The following is a 21,012-nucleotide window of genomic DNA, read 5'->3' as shown; positions in this document are numbered from 1 at the left end:
AATATTATGAAAATGGGAGGATCACATAAAAATATCTCTTACGAAACCAAATTTAAGAATAGCATATACAGCTTCGAAGAAACAGATGTTCCAATATTAGAGAAAATATTAGAAACAGCTCCAAAAGTAACACACAATTTTAACCAATATAAAGCCAACCTCGACACATTACAAACACAAATCAGTACCCTGCAATTTGAGCGACGCATAAATTCATTGAAGGAATATGGCATATCCACACTACAAATATTAAGAATCATAGCCCTAGGACTAGGAACAATATATGTAATGTACAAATGTAAACTTTTCGAATGTCTACGCCGATCATTTCCTAAAAATGTACGTATCAAAATACACTGCCCTACCGCTCGCGTAAACAGGATCGATCAAACATCAACAGTACCAAGGACGGCCATCTTCCAAAATATCACCGAAGACGAAGATGAGGGGATCATTCAACTTAGAAGACCCACCAGAGCCTTACGCTTTAGCGGAGCAAAGCGAAGCTAAGGAGGGGGGAATGTCACGGTGGTCGTGAGAACGCAACAAAAGGATAGTTATGTCTCACATACCTTGGCCAGCAAAATGATGGCTAAGCAGTAATAGAAACCCTATGTGACCGGCATCCAGCGACAACCCCTCCACAGGAGCCGGGTCCTTGATAAAAAAAAGTACCTCTCGAGTCGTTGCGAGACATTCTTTTCTGTGCTGTTTGACCATTCTGTATCGTTACTCTGTCAGTGTTCAATAAATCTTCTAATAACAATCAAAATTTAAGTACGAATTTCTCACCTTGCGTGCGAAACGTGAAATTACCCCTAATCGACGTGACAAGAGCAAGGGAACCTGTCCTCCCGTTGTTCACGGATTCGTTATCAAGCCTGAGGCCCTCGTCACTAGTGTAACTATCGACAATAAAGGTACCCCACGCGCGACCGGACGATGGAGAACTTCAACGCAGAACCGCTACCTCCCGCGAGCCCTCACCGGGAGGGCGCCTCGAGCTCGGACTCGGAGATTCAGACTCGACATATATATTATTATATATATTATATATACTATTATATCTATATAATATATGTATTTATATCTATAAATATACGTATAAATATATCTATTTAAAAAAATAAAGTTGACCTTCATATATCGCCAATAATATCGCGTGCGTAAAAAGAAACTAATTACATTTAATTCTTTTTTTACATTTATTTATTTTTTATTATTATTTTTTTCACAACTAATTACATTTAATTATTACATTTACATACATTTAACTATTATTACATACATTTACATACATTTAATTATTATTTTTTTCATAATTATATCTCGTTTGAAATATTTTTCGACATAATTAATTGTTTCAAAAACATATATTCCAGCCTTCTAAATGATTTATTTTGCGTATTATACGAATTATTCCATCTATAAATAAATTGTTCTCTCTACACACAAACACGCACACAGTCTGTTAAGTACACGAGTTAATTGTAACATTTTTCTCGATAAGTTGACAGAGCAAGGAAAATGAGCGACGAACATACCTACAAACTAATCTACTTCAATGCCCGTGGTCGTGCCGAACATATACGGTACATATTTGCATATACTGGCATCGAGTATACCGACGAGAGGATCCCCGAAGAACTCTGGCCTGAATACAAGGATTGTAAGCGTGAAGAATCGATTTTTACTTTCATCGTTCAACTCTCAGATATCTGCCATTTACTCAAACTTTTCTGTATATAAAACTTTCGTTTCACGTGCAGGCTAAACTTACTTAAAGTAAAATTTCATACGGAATAAAGTCGAACTTTTCATTAAGTTTTGCTTCCGTAATATCGTGTTTATCGAAAGTGTCATATTTCTCAGCATGAACCCAACTGACAAGAGTACCGCTAAACAAAACGAACTAATCGCTACCCTGATTGAACAATTTGAAAGCCTAACTCACGAGTTTAGAAGCTTTAGAAACAGCACCGATCAAAACATTAGAAACATAAAGGAATTTGCGGAAACTAGCGATAGAAATCGCTCTAAAGAAATGCGCGATCTTGCAAAAACCATGGAAATAAAATACGACACCGAGACTGACCAGTCGCAAATAAAGGCCCATTTAGAAACCGCTGCTGATAACGTAACGGATGACGAAACTGACGGACCGGACACGTCACAAAGACCACGAGCCGCATCTAGCCGCGCCGCGATTAAACCAATAAACAACTACAACGAAGATCGGGGGCTCGAGGCAGATAAGGCCATACGAACTGTCGAGACACTACGAGGTCGAGATGACGTAGGCGTTGAAGATTTCATCTTATCGGTCCGCAAAGCAAGAGCTAGGTGCAAGGCAAGTGACAGAGAGCTATTATTAGATCTCATACTGATCGAAAAGATTACCGACAACGCGAAACGAAACATACGATATCTAAAAATCAACTCGTTCGAAGACTTATATTCATGCTTAAGACAACACGTATTAACACCAACAACTATTAGCAACTGTAGGGACAAATTAAAGAATTTAAAACAAGGGGCAACAGAAAGTGTACAATCTTTTAACTCCAGATTCCAACAACAGCTAAACGAATTAAATTATGCAGTCCAAAACGAAAACCGCACACCAACAGAACGACGCGTAGCTATAGATATTGAAGAACGCGAAGCACTTAAAACATATTTGCTCAACTTACGATACGAGATAGGACAGATGGTGGTATCTAGCGATCCAAAGAACCTGCACCTTGCCCAACAACTAGCAGCTGATAGAGAACAATGGTTACGAGAAGCAAATCGTGTCGCCAACCGCCCAAGGAATCAATCTCACAACACTACATTAGTATCCAAGCGAACTACTACCGATTCACAGCCACAAACTTCTGCTCAGCTACCTAGCCGACCATTAGACGACCGCATGAAACCGAAGTGTCCAAAGTGTTTACGAATTAGACATACAGCCGAAAAATGCTACTCTCGAAATTTTCCATTCGCCAGCCAAGGAAAGATTCCACCTCGAGTAAATCAAACAACGGAGAACCCAGAGGAAGCTTACCTCGAGTTAACTGCACCACCACCGGAAGATTACTATCAATCGTACTGCAACGAAAAGACGGAGGAAGAGCCAGATTCCTCATCGATACCGGAGCAGGAATCAACCTTATAAAAGAAAAAGCCTCACTAAACGTCCAAACTTCTAACCCAAAAACCTTCCTAATGGGAAGTGACAAACATACCACTAACAAAATTTGCAATTTAACCATTGTTACGACCGTTCGCGGAGAGACGCGGTCGCGAGGAAAACGCGTCAGCGAGAGGCGTAAATTCTCGCTACGATTCGGTGAATCGACGCCGCGAAGTAGTCGTTCCCCTGTTTCGGTTAAGATAACAGAGGTGGTTGAATGAATATGACACAGTATAGTAAGTTATATTTCACCGTTTATTCCACAACTTATAACGAAGGCAGTTACACTGGTGCGTATGTACGAGATGAATGAGTGACTGATCTGCGGGTGTGTCTACCCGCTCGAAGGATGTTGACCGTTCGAAGGATGTAAAATCAGTACCGTCTTGGGAGACGATGATGTGTCGGAGGAAAGCTAAGGATGGGTGTGTCTAGCGCACGGGACCATCGGATTTGTTGGTGCCGATGTTATTTAGGAGAGTGAGGGAATAGGCTTCGTTTCTAATTGGTTAAACGAAGGGTCTCAACCGCCCTCGAGAGAAAGTGGTTAGTGGGAGGACAGTTGCAGCGTACGTGCGAAAAACCAACTTTCCTTAGTTAAGCCGTGGTAGACAATAGTCTCGAGAAATTCCTCGGAAACAGATGTTTGTTTGAAGGACCTTAGCAGGCAAGTGACTCGGGTTTATGACGGATGCTTAAGGCTATTGAGGGTACGCCGTACGGAAGAGCGGACATCTGGTGTCCGTCTGGCCCGCGGTGTGTGACCTGGGCCAGGCAGAGAGTCGCCCGGTGTAACAACCATGCTCAAGAAAAATCATCAATTCTACGTAGTCCCTAACAACTTTCCCCTAATCGAAGATGGAATAATCGGACTCCCATTCCTTACAAAGTATCAATACAGCGTCACTAACAATAAACTAACCTTAGACGAAATTATATTACCATTCCAGGAAACCGATAGCAAGATAAAACCAGGCGAAACTCTAATCTCAGCCCAATACATCGAAGGAAAGCCCACAACAGTATGTTTCATCAACACTGGTAAGCAAATTTGTCACATTACAAACGAAATAGAGAAACCCGATAAACTAAACCAAATTAATAAATTCGCACAAATAATACGTACCAAACATATTGATCCAGAACTTCGATAACCCCTTGAGAAAATCCTCATCAATTACTTAGACGTTTTTAATATGGAAACAGACTCATTACCATGTACCAACCTGACAGAACATACAATCACACTCAAGACAGACAAACCTATAAACATCAAATCTTATAGACCGCCCGAATGTCATAAAAAGGAAATTGAGACTCAAATCAACGACATGTTAGACAAACAAATCATAGAACCATCGGACAGTCCATATAACGCACCAATTTGGGTAGTTCCAAAAAAATTAGATGCATCAGGCAAACAAAAATGGAGAATCGTTATAGATTTTAGAAAATTAAACGAGCAAACAGACCAAGACGCGTATCCTTTACCAAATTCGGACGAAATACTCGAGCACTTAGGCAAAGCTAAATTTTTCTCGGCCCTAGACCTCTCGTCAGGATTTCACCAGATACCTATGGAGCAAAATTCCAAAAAATATACTGCATTCTCAACCCCACAAGGTCACTTCCACTATAATCGCAAGCCCTTCGGCCTTAAAAACGCACCGGCGACGTTTCAACGTATGATGGATACCGCGCTACGGGGGTTAATAGGAAATAACTGTTTCGTATACCTGGATGACATTATAATATTCGGGAGCACCATCCAAGAACATAACCGAAATCTAGCCATTATACTAGACAGACTACAAAATTTAGGATTAAAAATACAACCGGACAAATGCGAATTTTTGAAACCGGAATTAGAATACTTAGGACACGTAGTAACAAAGGAAGGAGTAAAACCTAATCCCAAAAAGATTCAAGCCGTGAAAGACTTTAAAACACCAAAGACCGCGACCCACATAAAATCATTCTTAGGACTCGTTGGATATTATAGAAAATTTATACGTAATTTTTCTAAAATCGCAAAACCATTGACAGATCTCACAAAAAAGGACACTCCATTCTATTGGACCGATAGACAACAACTTGCATTTGACACACTAAAACAAAAACTCTGCGAAGCCCCTGTACTACAATATCCAGACTTTGACAAAACATTCACATTAATAACAGACGCAAGTAACGAAGGGTTAGGAGCGATACTCTCCCAAGACGGACATCCATGCTGTTATATATCCCGAACTTTGAACCATCCTGAAAAGAATTACTCCACAACCGAGAAAGAGTTATTAGCAATAGTATGGTCAATCAAAAGACTAAGACAATACCTACTTGGTAGAAAATTTAAAATTCAAAGTGATCATCAAGCCTTGAAATGGCTAAAGAATGTTAAAGACCCCTCATCGAGACTCATGCGATGGCGTTTGAGACTCGAGGAGGACGATTATGAAATCGAATACAAAAAAGGAAAAGAAAATACAGCTGCAGATGCTCTATCCCGATTGTATCCTATCACTAATGAAGAAATCCAACCCAATGTAGAAAACCCGGACTATTATGACGAGTATATAGACTGGAAAATCAATATCACCCCAGCTCCGATAACTCAAAAACCTAACAGACCACACTTTAAACAAATTACAAAGACCGAACTGGGAGACTTTAACGAACAGCATTGGTTGCGTCAATTAACCAAACACTTTATTAAACACCGAACCGGACGCTTACAAATAGGAATAAACGACAATAGCTTCAGCACGTTAGAAAAGGTAAATATTCAACTCATGCTAAGGTTTCTAACAACTAGATTCCCTCAAATTAAATTAATATTTGGACAAGATCCGCCAGTAGACTACGATAACGAACAAAAACAAACGATACTACGCGAAAATCATAACGAATTAGTAGGACACTTAGGTATACACCGCACCGTGAAACGAATACAAGAGCACCATCACTGGACAAAACTAGAACAAGACGTTACAGAATTCATACAAAACTGCGAAACCTGCCAACGAGAAAAGCTAAATCGTATCAGGGCCAAGGAACAACCTATGATAACTGACACACCCCTTAATCCTAATGACAAAATCGCAATGGACATATTCGGACCTCTCACCAAAACCAAACGGGGCAATCAGTTTATCCTGTCTATCCAAGATCAATTAACCAAATATCTCATCCTCATACCCTTAAAAGACCAAACAGCCAACTCAATCATTAACGAACTTTTGGATCACTATGTGTACATATTTTCCGCACCAAAAAGTATTCTGACGGACATGGGACGAAATTTCGTATGTAAATTGATGGACACATTTGAAAGGGCTTTCAAAATCCGACACATAAAAACCACTTCTTTCCATCCACAATCTAACGGATCCCTTGAACGAACGCATGCCGTAGTAAAGGACCTTATTCGAACTTGTACGACCGACCGACAGAACGACTGGGATGAAAACTTAAAATTAATATGCATGGGATATAATACTTCAGTACACGAGACGACTGGACATATCCCATTCGAATTAACATTTGGACGACAAGCTAACATGCCATCCTCAATATCAACCACTCCTAGCCTAACCAGAGAACAATTGTTTAACCTCTGGAAAAATCGACACAACGCCTATATAGCTAAAGCAAGACGAGTTACTGAATCTAACAAAACGCGATACCAGAGGGATCAAATGCGGAAAATTATTAAAACACAGACGATATTCCGAGTAAAAGATAAAGTATGGGTACATAACGACCACAAGACTAACAAGCTAGACCACGAATGGCTAGGACCTGCAGAAATCCTCTCATCCAATCCACCCACCTATCTTATCGAATATTCCAACGGTCACACGCAAAGAATCCACGGTAACAGGCTAAAACCCTATCTTTCAGGAAGAAGACCATAATATGGATCATCATAACACTCGAGTACATTAGAAGCGATCTAGAAGTAAAACCATTGAATTACGCCAACATATTCCTGGAACACATTGACAATTGCTATCTGTACAACGAACAAATAGATATCACCCTTATAGTAGGCCTTAACGATCCAATTGACCAAGTTAATAGATTACAACGCGTAATAGATTTAATAGACCGTCAATGTAAACCACCTTGCGCTTACACACTAGAAATAAGTAGCCTAAAATTTAAGTACAGAAATCTTCAAAACCTGACTCGGCAACTCAAATTATTATTGCGTTATAAAAGCAAACACGGATTGCTCAATGTCATAGGCTCAGTATCCAAAACTTTATTCGGAACTATCGACGAAAACGATTTAGAACTCATTAACAAGAACATCGATACATTATTTGATTCCAACAATAAAATAAAAACAATTCTTAGTAACCAAACCGCACTCATCAAACGCGTGCTAGACAATACCAAAACAAATCAACTTGAAAACTTAGCCAACGATATACACAAGATTGAAAACCACAATGAAAAAAACGAAATATTAGTCTCCCTATTAATTCAAACCGAATCTACCATATCAGAACTCCATATAAACATCGACGAAATTTTTAACACTGTTATGTTAGGGAAACAAGGAATCATAAACCCACAAGTTATAGAACCTGAACAATTCTTAAAAACACTTGACCAAATAACGAGACAAAACTTTATGACTAACCATATCGAACCTTCAGTTCAAAACTTTCAACTAATTCTAGATCTAAGCAAACTAAAGGTATGGATAAGAGATAACAAACTTATATATACAATAACTGTGCCGCTTTTGGAAAACAATGAATGGAAAATAACTAAAATTTACCCGATACCTTCCAAACAAAACTCTGTATTCATTGCGCCTGTAATAGAAACTGATTTGATACTAACCGACTCAGAACAATACACCTTTGTCGATAGTCACTACTTAAACAAATATTGTAAACGAACGGCAATCATCCACATTTGTAAAAGAACTCAACCGAGTCACAATAGAATCAATTCACCTGAATGCAGATCAGAATTAATTACTAATCGACAGACGGTCAAAACTTGCCCGACTGCTGTCTTCAAGCTGGAAGAATTGACGTTCGTACCTTTGCAGACGGAAAACCATTATATTATTATTCCTGCGAAAAATGTACAAATCGACGTGTTATGTAAGACACATAAAATCCTAGAAATTAGACAACCAAGCTTAATTAGCAGTAAAACCGGGTGCATAATCACATACGATCATAATATTATGAAAATAGGAGGATCACATAAAAATATCTCTTACGAAACCAAATTTAAGAATAGCATATACAGCTTCGAAGAAACAGATGTTCCAATATTAGAGAAAATATTAGAAACAGCTCCAAAAGTAACACACAATTTTAACCAATATAAAGCCAACCTCGACACATTACAAACACAAATCAGTACCCTGCAATTTGAGCGACGCATAAATTCATTGAAGGAATATGGCATATCCACACTACAAATATTAAGAATCATAGCCCTAGGACTAGGAACAATATATGTAATGTACAAATGTAAACTTTTCGAATGTCTACGCCGATCATTTCCTAAAAATGTACGTATCAAAATACACTGCCCTACCGCTCGCGTAAACAGGATCGATCAAACATCAACAGTACCAAGGACGGCCATCTTCCAAAATATCACCGAAGACGAAGATGAGGGGATCATTCAACTTAGAAGACCCACCAGAGCCTTACGCTTTAGCGGAGCAAAGCGAAGCTAAGGAGGGGGGAATGTCACGGTGGTCGTGAGAACGCAACAAAAGGATAGTTATGTCTCACATACCTTGGCCAGCAAAATGATGGCTAAGCAGTAATAGAAACCCTATGTGACCGGCATCCAGCGACAACCCCTCCACAGGAGCCGGGTCCTTGATAAAAAAAAGTACCTCTCGAGTCGTTGCGAGACATTCTTTTCTGTGCTGTTTGACCATTCTGTATCGTTACTCTGTCAGTGTTCAATAAATCTTCTAATAACAATCAAAATTTAAGTACGAATTTCTCACCTTGCGTGCGAAACGTGAAATTACCCCTAATCGACGTGACAAGAGCAAGGGAACCTGTCCTCCCGTTGTTCACGGATTCGTTATCAAGCCTGAGGCCCTCGTCACTAGTGTAACTATCGACAATAAAGGTACCCCACGCGCGACCGGACGATGGAGAACTTCAACGCAGAACCGCTACCTCCCGCGAGCCCTCACCGGGAGGGCGCCTCGAGCTCGGACTCGGAGATTCAGACTCGACATATATATTATTATATATATTATATATACTATTATATCTATATAATATATGTATTTATATCTATAAATATATGTATAAATATATCTATTTAAAAAAATAAAGTTGACCTTCATATATCGCCAATAATATCGCGTGCGTAAAAAGAAACTAATTACATTTAATTCTTTTTTTACATTTATTTATTTTTTATTATTATTTTTTTCAGAACTAATTACATTTAATTATTACATTTACATACATTTAACTATTATTACATACATTTACATACATTTAATTATTATTTTTTTCATAATTATATCTCGTTTGAAATATTTTTCGACATAATTAATTGTTTCAAAAACATATATTCCAGCCTTCTAAATGATTTATTTTGCGTATTATACGAATTATTCCATCTATAAATAAATTGTTCTCTCTACACACAAACACGCACACAGTCTGTTAAGTACACGAGTTAATTGTAACATTTTTCTCGATAAGTTGACAGAGCAAGGAAAATGAGCGACGAACATACCTACAAACTAATCTACTTCAATGCCCGTGGTCGTGCCGAACATATACGGTACATATTTGCATATACTGGCATCGAGTATACCGACGAGAGGATCCCCGAAGAACTCTGGCCTGAATACAAGGATTGTAAGCGTGAAGAATCGATTTTTACTTTCATCGTTCAACTCTCAGATATCTGCCATTTACTCAAACTTTTCTGTATATAACACTTTCGTTTCACGTGCAGGCTAAACTTACTTAAAGTAAAATGTCATACGGAATAAAGTCGAACTTTTCATTAAGTTTTGCTTCCGTAATATCGTGTTTATCGAATACCAACTTAATTCACTTACGATTCTCGAATTTTTGTGTTGCAATCTTTATTGTTTTCAATGAATCGAAGCATTTCGAATATTTTGAGAAAACCGTAAATAGGTGACTTAAAATAGGAATACAAAAATACTTCTACGTTTCTCGTTAATTTAAAAACTTTTTAGAACTTGTCGGAAAAAAAAGATAAAAAATTGAAATCAGTTCGGAAATGAACAAGAACATAGCTAAAAAGTCGAAAGAACAAAGCAGACATAAAATTCGATCTTCCGTTGCGACATTTCTATCGTAAATAGTATAATAAAAGTTTTACGCAGCATAGTCTTCGATATAATCTTATATGTCGCTTGCAGATAGAGAAACAAAAAATCAACGTAAGTCTGTAAATGTTGTCGGTGTAAAACACAAAATTACGTTCGCAAGAGACATTCGATTTATATTCCTTGCATTTCAATTTTCATTACAAAAACCGTGTACATTTTCTAATATTTTTTCCGTGCCTGGTATTATCTTTTATCCTTGATTTTAAAAACTTTAGGTTCTTCCCAACAGTCAAAAACACGCGATACCCTGTCCATCGTAATCGTAAGAAAAGAAAAAAAGGAGAAAGAAGACATTTCTGTATTTCTTTACTAGGTCATGTTGATTAAAACCGAAATGATTTCGATTCATCTATTCACAAGAACGCAACGGCCTCGGAAGCTGTGTTGTGATTTCCTATCGATCGTTTCCTATCGAACTCTACACAGTGTTCATATGAGCCATGTTTGTTCTTAGCAATGCCTTATAAAAAGCTGCCTGTGCTGGAGATAGACGGGAAACCGGTAGCGCAGAGTAACGCTGTGGCGCGATACTTGGCGAGGAAGTACGATCTAATGGGAAAGGACGAATGGGATGCGATGATATGCGACGAGCTCGTCGATACTCTTGGAGATTTGAAGCAAGGTAAGTAACTGATGAGATGACTTTGCATTTGTCTCACCACAGAGACAGACGTTCAAGAATTCATTGTGAAAAGACGAGTACAAACAAGATACGTATTTCTTTCCGTTAAGCGAATGTTACAGTTTGTTTGCAAAAGTCAGTTTTTAGATTATAGAATCGTAGATAGAATTTAGAGGATAGAAACTTTCAGTAGTCACTTTTAGTTTAGTAAAGTCTTATCGACAATAAGCAGACTACGTTATGATACAACGATTCCAACTGAAGATTTCTATCGTCATCACGAATTCGATGGCTTCAAAATTTTCTTTTCTGCAATCTCAGACGCTCAACTCGAAAGAATCTTTTAGATCCCCCGACAAACACTCGACTCAGGTTATCTATTATCGTAATCTTCCTACGGGATTTTTTTTAACTGCGTTGCGTTAACGAATAACGGGATAACATCACGTTTCTCTCAACGCCTTTCAACGTTCTACAACTTTTATTCTTTGCAAACCCCTGTCTCTATATGATAAACGCTGGTTATCCGCGGAAGGAGCGAGGACAACGAAGTGTTACTCGATGATCAAAGACAGGAAGATCCTGGTACGCGATAACGTTACTAATTTCCAACTACGATATGTGTGATTACGTAACATCTGCTGTCTGCATAATGCGTTAACGATCCGCGCGTTGATCGCATAAATATAAATCGAAGGGAATGGAATCGCTCGAAACTCATGCAACTATCCGCAGGTGTTTAAAATCGTGTTTCTACACCGCCAACGTAACGTCACGTCAGTCGAATCGAAAAATTATTACTAGACAGAGAAGGTGAACAAAAAACGAGGTAAATAGGCTACCGATTGAATAATATCATAACGATCGTATCTCTGGTTTTGCTCGTCTTTTATATTTGTTTCAAATGTATAAAATATAATCGTATCGATATCGTCCACGATTAAAGCCATCCATCCGCCATCGACGAGGAACGAACGATTATATTTTATCATTTATGCGAATCCTTCTCTTCTCTTCTTTCTCTATTTACGCCCCTCGCCTTGCTTCGTACCACCGATGATTCACAATTCGATGCACCTGAACAGCTGGAACGTCGCAGATTTTTCCGTACGATAACAAACGTGTTTTTCATGGCCTGCTTTAAACCGTGACGATCGCCATGACGTGCATCAATTGTCGAATGATGTAGTGCGACGATACTCCTACGCAACTTTTTTTTACGCTGTTTTTTCCTCTATTTTTTCTTCCTGTGTCTTATCACATGATCATGAGATACCTGTATAGAAGATGCAAAGAGTCTGTGAAGAATTTACAGATATTTAAGATTATCATAATGATCAAGCAAAAGCTAAGACGCAAAATATTGCTCAAGATGTAATTATGTAATATTTACTCAATTTCTAGAAGACTGTTTATATCTTGTTGTTATTCTTGATATGGAGATAAATATAGTATACTTTATTAAGACCTAGATAAAAGACTTTTTTCTCGTTACTCTTCTCTTACTTAATCACTAAGAGTTATGTAACGTTTATTCGATAATTCTGCTTCTCCTGACCTTTCCACAAATGGTTGTTTATATCTCGACATTCTTGGTACTTTTAATCAAATTTTAATAACAGTACTTTACTCGTCAGAAGTAAATAAAAAAGCTCTACGTAGAAGCAAGGATTTACTTACATTTCCTTTCTCGAATCTCAGTTAGCAATGTTGTTCCTCTTGAAAGATTTTCCAAGTTTCCAAGACAATTTCCACGCTGGTAACATTGTATATATTTCAAGTATCGTGAACCACAGGAACTTGTTGAGGCAATATTGAAGAAAGCAAAGAGAATGAAGAAATTGTAGGAACTATGAGAGGCTACTCCTTCTTTCACACCTTATTTTCTCTTCGTTTAGGGGGAAAAACACAAATGAACGTAACGGTTGGTTTCATATACGTTTCAGATATCTGCTACTATCGCATGGAGGAGAATCCTGAAAAGAAGGAAGCGAGGAAGAATCAACTTTTGAACGAAACAATACCATTTTACTTGACTAAATTCGACCAGATTATTGGCAAAAATAAAGGATATATCATTCCTTCTACCGTAAGATTTTTTATCCAAATTTAATGTTAAAATTTTTAGTCTTTGTGCAAACTGGGCCATGTTGTCCATAAAAAATTATTGAAACTTTGTTGCGACAAGACAGCTTTAATTGTTGAGAGCAGAGTGTATCTTTAAAATTCACTCCTGTTAGTTTATGTACAAATGAATTTGCCAAGATTTTCAGCTTTTAGATAATTATTCATGTATCTTCCTCATCAAGTTTGATAGAAATTATTACTATCGTAATCAAAGCAAAGATTAAGATATGTAAGATCATTTCTCTGGATATGACACTCTTGTTTAATGAGTGATAAATGATACCATTCGAAATATCATATTTATATAATATATAATGATACTTATAAGTGTAATCACTTAAGTACAGGTATCTGAATTTTTCTCACTGTCACTGACATAGATACGTATTATCGTTCCTTAGATTACTTGACCAGTTTATTTCTTTCATCATTGTGTTATTATATAATAATAATAAATAGTCACATTAAATTAATTTAGTATGATTATGATGTTTAATAATACGTGTTTCATTGCAAAATATTTAGCGATTGAAGGGCTCATAGGAAACATGAAAGTGAAAGAATACTAGAATCTAGAGTTTACGATTTCAATTTCTTTAACGAGATATTTATCATATTACACAATTCCTGTAAATGTATTTGTAATTATATCGCCGAAGAATTGTATTTAATTAAGCTATGAAGTTATGGAATCGTGAGAAGGATTATTTTTATAGAACTGTCTAATTTCCATTCGACATTGATTGATTACTCTTTTTTACATAATACCAGTTTTGTCATTTTTAATTAACAAATACCTCCAAAGGTTGAAGTTTCTAAAATTATCCATTAAATTCTGACAATAAAATAAAAATCCAAATTCTTCCTAAAGAGCTAGTGATCTGTAGTTAAGAGTTCGATTTTTCACATTTTTCAAGGTAAATTAAAAAAATTGTTTAATAGAGGAGGTACAAAATAAATGTATACAAACCTTTTTTCAGACGACATGGGCGGACTTCGTATTTGCAGCGGCCCTTGAAAATTACGAGTATATGTTTGGGGCACCAGCTTTGGATAAATATCCAGCTCTTCGAGCATTGAAGAAAAGGATTCATAGAATACCGGCCATTTCTGATTGGCTGATTAGGCGCCCATTCACAAACAGCTAAAAAGCTAAAAACGTGTGGAAAAAGATGACCAGTACACCAGTATATATATATGTACGCTGGCATCGCTATGTTGGTAAATGTTCGATGTTATACGTGTCGTAAAATGTAACAGTTCTATTTAAAAAAAAAATTCGTTTCTATGAGTACGTTAAAAGTTTAACTATAAAAAGTCTCATCTGAGCTGTGCTCCTTTATGGAAGGTATTATTGTGTTTGAAAGAACACAATATATAATAAATGTATGTATGTTGTATAATAAATGTATGTTCTTTCGAAAAAAGTTCGAAAATTTTCTTTCTTTTATTCGTACTTAACTTTTTAATAAAATGCACGATTAATTCTTGTGTCTCGTTTAAACAGCTTTTGGTCTATCGTTATTTCGAATTATTTGAACATCGTGTGAATTTACTATTTAATTTTACAATATCATTTACTATATAATTTTACAATTATAATTTTACAATATCAATAATTTACAATAAGTGAGGGAAAAATCATTGAATGTTATATCTAGATGTCTATATACTATTTTAAACAATACTTAACTCGAGATACTCGTTTCGTCTCTTCATGATACTTACTGGCAATACCCAGTACAAATATGATGTTCTTTGAAAATAAAAAATGGATTTGAAAACGTTAATGCACGTAAATTAAATTTGGTTTGGACATATATGACACAATTTGTATGGACAATGAAGAGTACGAATCTACGAATTTCGAGGTAAAAGTATTGATATATGTATCGATATTTCTGGTCGTTACAATATCTCTAATCAATACAAAGTTCTAACTGAATGTTAGAATGTTAAACGTTAAAACGTTTAAAACGTTAAAATGTGTATCGAATCGTTGTAATTCCAAAGATGTCAATTGATGTAATGTAATAATAAAGTATAAAGTATAATAAAGTATAAAGTATAATAAAGTGTAAAGTATAATTTCGTCTGTGGTATAATCTTTCTATTCCATTTTGTTACGTCGCACCGCGAGCAATATGGCAACCAGATGTCACCGGATACTCGCAGCGTATCCTCCATAGTTTCAAGTACCTTCCATAAATCTCATAGATTTCCTAGAAAAGGTCCTTCAAACCAAACAAACGGCTGTTTCCGAAGAATTTCTAAAGACTATTGTCTACCCCGACTGGACAAGGGAAAGTTAGTTTTTCTCACGTATGCTGCAACTTTCCTCCCACTAACCACTTTCTTTCGAGGGCGGTTAAGACCCTTCGTTAACCAATTAACAACGAAGCCACTTCCTTCACTCTCCTAACTAAAATCGTCACCAACAAATCCGATGGTCCCGTGCGCTAGACACACCCATCCTTAGCTTTCCTCCGAAACAGCATCGTCTCCCAAGACAGTTCTGATTTCACATCCTTCGAACGGTCAATATCCTTCCACCGGGTAGGACACACCAACAGATCAGTCACTCATTCATCTCGTACATATTCTCAACGCGAGAATTAATTGTAATTTCAACAAATAAATAAAAAAAAAATCTCGTACATACGCACCAGCGTAACTGCCTTCGTTATAAGTTGTTGGAATAAACGGTGAAATATAACTTACTATACAGTGTCATATTCATTTAACCACCTCTTATCTTAACCGAAACAGGGGAACGACTACTTCGCGGCGTCGATTCACCGAATCGTAGCGAGAATTTACGCCTCTCGCTACTGCGACTGCGTCTCTCCGCGAACGGTCGTAACACATTGATCGACAGAAGTACTAAACTCTAATAACATAAATTTATATATTTTCTATTTCCCAGCCACCAGTTTTATAGATTTTTCTATCTTCTGTACTACTTTTATCCCTTTTATTTTTTCTTACATGAGATTATTGTAAATTTAATATCATTTGTTCGCAATATTTGTTATTTATTTTTCCTTGAATTTGAAATTTCGCGCTTCAATGTTGTGTGTTGTTCGACGTTTTATCGAACGATGTTTATCGAACTAGTTTATGAATACATACATAATCATTAAAGAATCTATAAACCTTGCTAGTTTGTTTTTACTAAGTTTTGTTACAGAAAACATGTTCTCATAAATTTTCAACTTTAATTTATGGAAATTTATTAACCTTAAACTATAAAATCATTCAATGAGTCTTCCCGGATGTTTTTATGTAGTCATAGTTTCACATATCAGCACAGCTCCACCAATAGGATAAGAGTTACGTGGAAGCAACAGGGGGGAAGAAGAACATATAGAGATCTAAAGGTTATTTTTGTCTCATTCAAGTTTCTGTTAACTGGCTTGGAAATTTCCTGTGCTTGTTTCGACTTTGAAGTCTTAAAAAAAAATTGTAAGTAAATAGTATATATATAGTATATATATCCTGAATCAAAGTTTCTCTTTATAAATAATAAACCGTTTAAAAACTATATTTTGTATGTTTTTTCCTTATTCATAATTAAATAATAAATATGAAATACTTCTACAGAAAGCCGACATCCTTCAATTAACCGAACAGCAGATGATTTAAAAATTAGTAGTTGAAAGAAATAAATGTTGTTACATGTTCATAATTGATCGATAAATTTAAGTATACAATTAGAAAATGTTTCTTCTTTATTGATAACTAAATAATACAGATAAGATACAAGATACTTGTACGAAAAGTCGGCGCGTCGTTCAATTAACGGAACAGCAGAGGATTTGAAAATTAGTAGTTGAAAGAAATAAATGTTATCATATGTTCATAATTGATCGATAAATTTAAGTATGCAATTAGAAAATGTTGCTTAAGTTTGGAAGAATATATAATCATGCTGAATGTTTTGTAGTTACGAAAGTTGTATACAAACATACATTGTACATACGACTAGTAATGGTACTAAATTACTGTTAGAGGGTCTTGGGTGTATAGAACCATATGGTTAAATTAAATGCTAGAGATAACGAATCGTGCGAATGTAATTAATATTTTGAAATGCGTTGTTTGCATTAATTGATAGTTTTCTTATAAACTTTTTTATAAACAATTTCATTGCTATAGAAAAAAGATAAATGCCGGTAATATGTCTATCCTACTTAAATAGAAAGTGCAATATTTTGTTATAATATTTGGCGCAAGTTTATACATTATTACATCAAAAAATAATATTCTTTTTATATCTAAGCTATATTAAAATATAAAGATACAAATAGCTATGCGAGTAGTTAGTAGTTGATGCTTTTTACTTAAATTGTCTTATACTTCATAATTTGTAATAATATAATTCTTGTCATCAATGATTCTTTGTTTTTACTTTGTATATATTATACTTCCAGGAAGATGCCGCTCTATAAATTGACTTACTTCACAGTTACGGCATTGGCAGAACCAATCCGTTCTTCTTCAGCTATGCTAGTATTCCATTTGAAGATGAACGTATTAAAAAGGACGTCTGGCCAGAAATAAAGCCCTGTAAGCTTAAAATTTAAAGAAGTTCTGTTTCTTAAATCTCATCTTTCCTAATTTAACTAAAGTAGCTAAATAAAGTAGAACACAATTATGCAGAGTATAACAGAGATTATTGTTTACTCTCCATTGCTCTATAAGATATGTGGGAGGACAATAGGTATTGTTAAGGAGACAATGCCCTTTGTTTGCTGATAAATTATCAATAAATTAAATTATATCTTTCCAAAACAGATAACAGGAAGCTAGATATTTAAGAAGCATCATAATCTGTTTGTTCGATAGAATCTTTGATTCTATTAGTTGTATGTTTTTAGTGACTCCTTATGGCCTGCTTCCTATGCTCGTAGCTGATAGAAGGACGGTTGCTCAGTCTACAGCTATTTGCCGTTACTTAGCCAAACAATATGACTTAGCTGGAAAGACTGACTGGGTAAATCTTCATATTGATGCCACTGAATATTCATGATATTCGTCATAGTGAGTATCCAGTGCTGTTTTGCATAAATCTTATGAGAATCTTGATAACAGAGTGTACATATCTGTTCAGGTATTTATTAGTTGAAATCCGATTTAATATTTGATTTAATCGAACGATACACGTATGTCAACAATACAAGACAAAGCATTAAAAAGGATTGTAATTCTATCTTCAGTATCATTTAAATTTCGCACAACACTGTATTCAAATTAGTATAACATTAGCGAATAGTATTTAACTGAAAACAAATTTTCAGAAATTGCCGCCTTCCACTATGAGGAGGACGAGAAGGTCAAAACTGCAAAACGCAAGGCTGCTGAAGAGACGCTGCCGTTCATTTTAGAACGTTTGGACCAGCAAGTGAAGGAAAATGACGGCTACTTCTACGATGGTACTCTCTCTTGGGCTGATTTAACATTCGTTGCTCTGCTCGATTATTTGAACTTTATGTACAAATCTGATCTGATCGAGAATTACGAGAATCTGAAGCTGCTGGAGAAAAAGGTCCTCCTTCTGCCCAAGATCAAAAACTGGATTGAGAGACGCCCAGTTAGCGAATTCTAAACTTCACGATTGCTTATGGTTTTATAAGCGTTTAAAGATTACGGTCTTAGTGTGTTGAGAGAATGAAGAATGAATCGTGTTGATGGAAGTTTGTATGGAATATACTGATTGCTTTTAACATTCATTAGTTCCAGTTATTACCGATATTTTTGTCATTTAGTTAGGGTTTTCCCTTTAGATTACATTGTGATAGAGAACTATTATTTGTGTATTCCTACAGAAACATACGAACTATATAAACTGTTGACACGATGTTGTGCTTTTGTATTATAGAGATAATAATAAAACCATCAAACAATCATTAATTATGTTTTTTATTATATTCATTAAGAATTGAAGATTACCTCCTTGGTGATCTTGATAATATCGTATTTTACAAATGTTGAACAAAAAAAAATGTATGATTATTTTATTCAATACGTTATGAGGGTTGCTTTAAAAAAATACGAGTTACATATTTCTTTGAAAAAAGCATGATTTTTATCGATACAATAATGTTCTTCTGTTATCGCTTTAAAGTTGAGTACTTCGTTGATTACACGAGAGAACTCGCCTACAGCAAACAAGATACGACCGTGTGTAAAGTAATTAATCTGTTTGCTCGTTGCTAGCTACACATAAGGCTTGCGTAAAAAAAAATATGCATTTCAGTTCAGGCGGAGAATTATGTAGGAAGTCATTTTGTCGATCAATAACTTAGTTAATAAAAGATCAAATTTTCATGTACATAAATGTAAGTAACGTTCAAGTATTAATCATTACATACAATTTTTGTATAATTCGATATCTTGGTCACTTACATCTTACAAATGATATATAGATAATATTTATGAGATACATTGGAGCTATCTTTTAGTTAACGTCATTTTTTCTTGTTTTCTCTGTACTTTTACTATTCTTCCAAAAATATCAAAGGATCGATGACTTCAAATTAAACTAGAATTGCTTCGGTATATTGTCAATCAATGGCTATTTGTATTCACATCTATATCAAAGGAAAACCGATTGCAAAATTAATTATCCTTGCAACTCCGCAATCTGAAACTATGTGTGATCGACCTTGAAGATGACAAATCTCAATGTTTGAAGTAGTACAAAAAGATGATAATTTAATTTCGCTTTATCAAACTGTACAAAATTTGTATACACATACAGAAAAAACGGAGTTCAAACATTAATCAACATGAATTATCGGTTATTATTGCTGAGTAATTATTAGGATTAGAGTTTTGGAGTATCGATCGTATCGAGTTTTAACTATCGGTTTCCGCAATTTATTGTTTTTCTAAATTATGTCTAAATGGTATCAGTTTTTGAATATTTTATAGTTTACACTCCAACATACTGACGTAAGCTATCGAAAATAATTGTAAATTATGCAATATCATTTTTTTTATATTTCATAATCTAAATTTTAATCTATTTTTTGTATTTAACATCCCTTTTTTATTGTTCTTGTACGTTCTTCAAAAAATCTTAATTTTTTTTGGATAAAATCTTGTGTGAATTTACAAAAAATACGATTCTTCGTTTAATTTTTTTCCCTTATTGTCTTTACATATTTGGAGTTTAAACGCGTTATAAGTACGTTTTTTTTTAACATGATTACGTAGAATTCTTATTCTGAATAAATTATTTGTTTCCGCTTCATAACTGTTTCTAAATTACAGTGCATTTAATCTTGAAATGCACAGTAACATTTTATACTTTTTACGTTCTAAGGAATTTTCAGGATCGGTTAAAAATTAAATTACAGTAATGGTAATACTCAATATTAATGTCAGACGTGGATACTTCACTGTTTTGTATAATAATTTGTTATCTTGGCATCGATCAAGGTATTTAATATACAAAGCGTACAGATTAATAAGAATTTTAATTAATCCTTCTTCTATAGTATTCACCGTTCTTTTCGAGCTCGTACCATTTCAAATAGACTTTCGAATAGATTTCAAAGATTTGTCTGTTCAAATAAAACGCGATCTTTTTTATTTCCCTATCAGTCGTCCCGTTACTGTTCCGTAGTTTCCAACAGATTGCAGATTCGTTTAAAAAACATTTGTAACGAAAAACAAACCCACTCGCAGAAATGT

At 35.4% G+C, this 21,012-nt stretch overlaps 4 protein-coding genes and 1 long non-coding RNA gene across 5 annotated transcripts; all 5 read left to right on the top strand.

The window, feature by feature from the left end:
• Positions 1–6: 6 nt before the first annotated feature.
• Positions 7–820, top strand: LOC117241061. Its single transcript, XM_033507046.1, has one exon. The coding sequence runs from the start codon at positions 7–9 to the stop codon at positions 508–510; it is 504 nt and encodes a 167-aa protein (XP_033362937.1). The 3' UTR covers positions 511–820.
• Positions 821–1,873: 1,053 nt separating this feature from the next.
• Positions 1,874–3,252, top strand: LOC117241065. Its single transcript, XM_033507050.1, has one exon. The coding sequence runs from the start codon at positions 1,874–1,876 to the stop codon at positions 3,161–3,163; it is 1,290 nt and encodes a 429-aa protein (XP_033362941.1). The 3' UTR covers positions 3,164–3,252.
• Positions 3,253–9,766: 6,514 nt separating this feature from the next.
• LOC117241064 (hematopoietic prostaglandin D synthase-like) lies at positions 9,767–15,331 on the top strand. Its single transcript, XM_033507049.1, has 5 exons — positions 9,767–10,133; positions 10,953–11,188; positions 12,807–12,823; positions 12,993–13,273; positions 14,292–15,331. Exons 1-5 carry the CDS (start codon positions 9,915–9,917, stop codon positions 14,457–14,459), a joined length of 921 nt encoding a protein of 306 aa, XP_033362940.1. The 5' UTR covers positions 9,767–9,914; the 3' UTR covers positions 14,460–15,331.
• Positions 15,332–16,588: 1,257 nt separating this feature from the next.
• Positions 16,589–17,848, top strand: LOC117241063. Its single transcript, XR_004494878.1, has 2 exons — positions 16,589–16,776; positions 17,745–17,848. It is a non-coding gene; the product is annotated as an uncharacterized LOC117241063 (long non-coding RNA).
• A 446-nt stretch (positions 17,849–18,294) lies between these two features.
• Positions 18,295–19,224, top strand: LOC117241062 (glutathione S-transferase-like). Its single transcript, XM_033507048.1, has 2 exons — positions 18,295–18,354; positions 18,612–19,224. The coding sequence occupies exons 1-2, from the start codon at positions 18,324–18,326 to the stop codon at positions 18,917–18,919; spliced, it is 339 nt and encodes a 112-aa protein (XP_033362939.1). The 5' UTR covers positions 18,295–18,323; the 3' UTR covers positions 18,920–19,224.
• The last annotated feature ends 1,788 nt before the right edge of the window (positions 19,225–21,012 follow it).

This window comes from Bombus vosnesenskii, unplaced genomic scaffold (assembly GCF_011952255.1).
Source record: "Bombus vosnesenskii isolate JDL3184/JDL3185 unplaced genomic scaffold, Bvos_JDL3184-5_v1.1 scf7180000015233, whole genome shotgun sequence".
Lineage (NCBI taxonomy): Eukaryota > Metazoa > Arthropoda > Insecta > Hymenoptera > Apidae > Bombus > Bombus vosnesenskii.
This window is presented reverse-complemented; position numbering and strand designations above follow the sequence as displayed.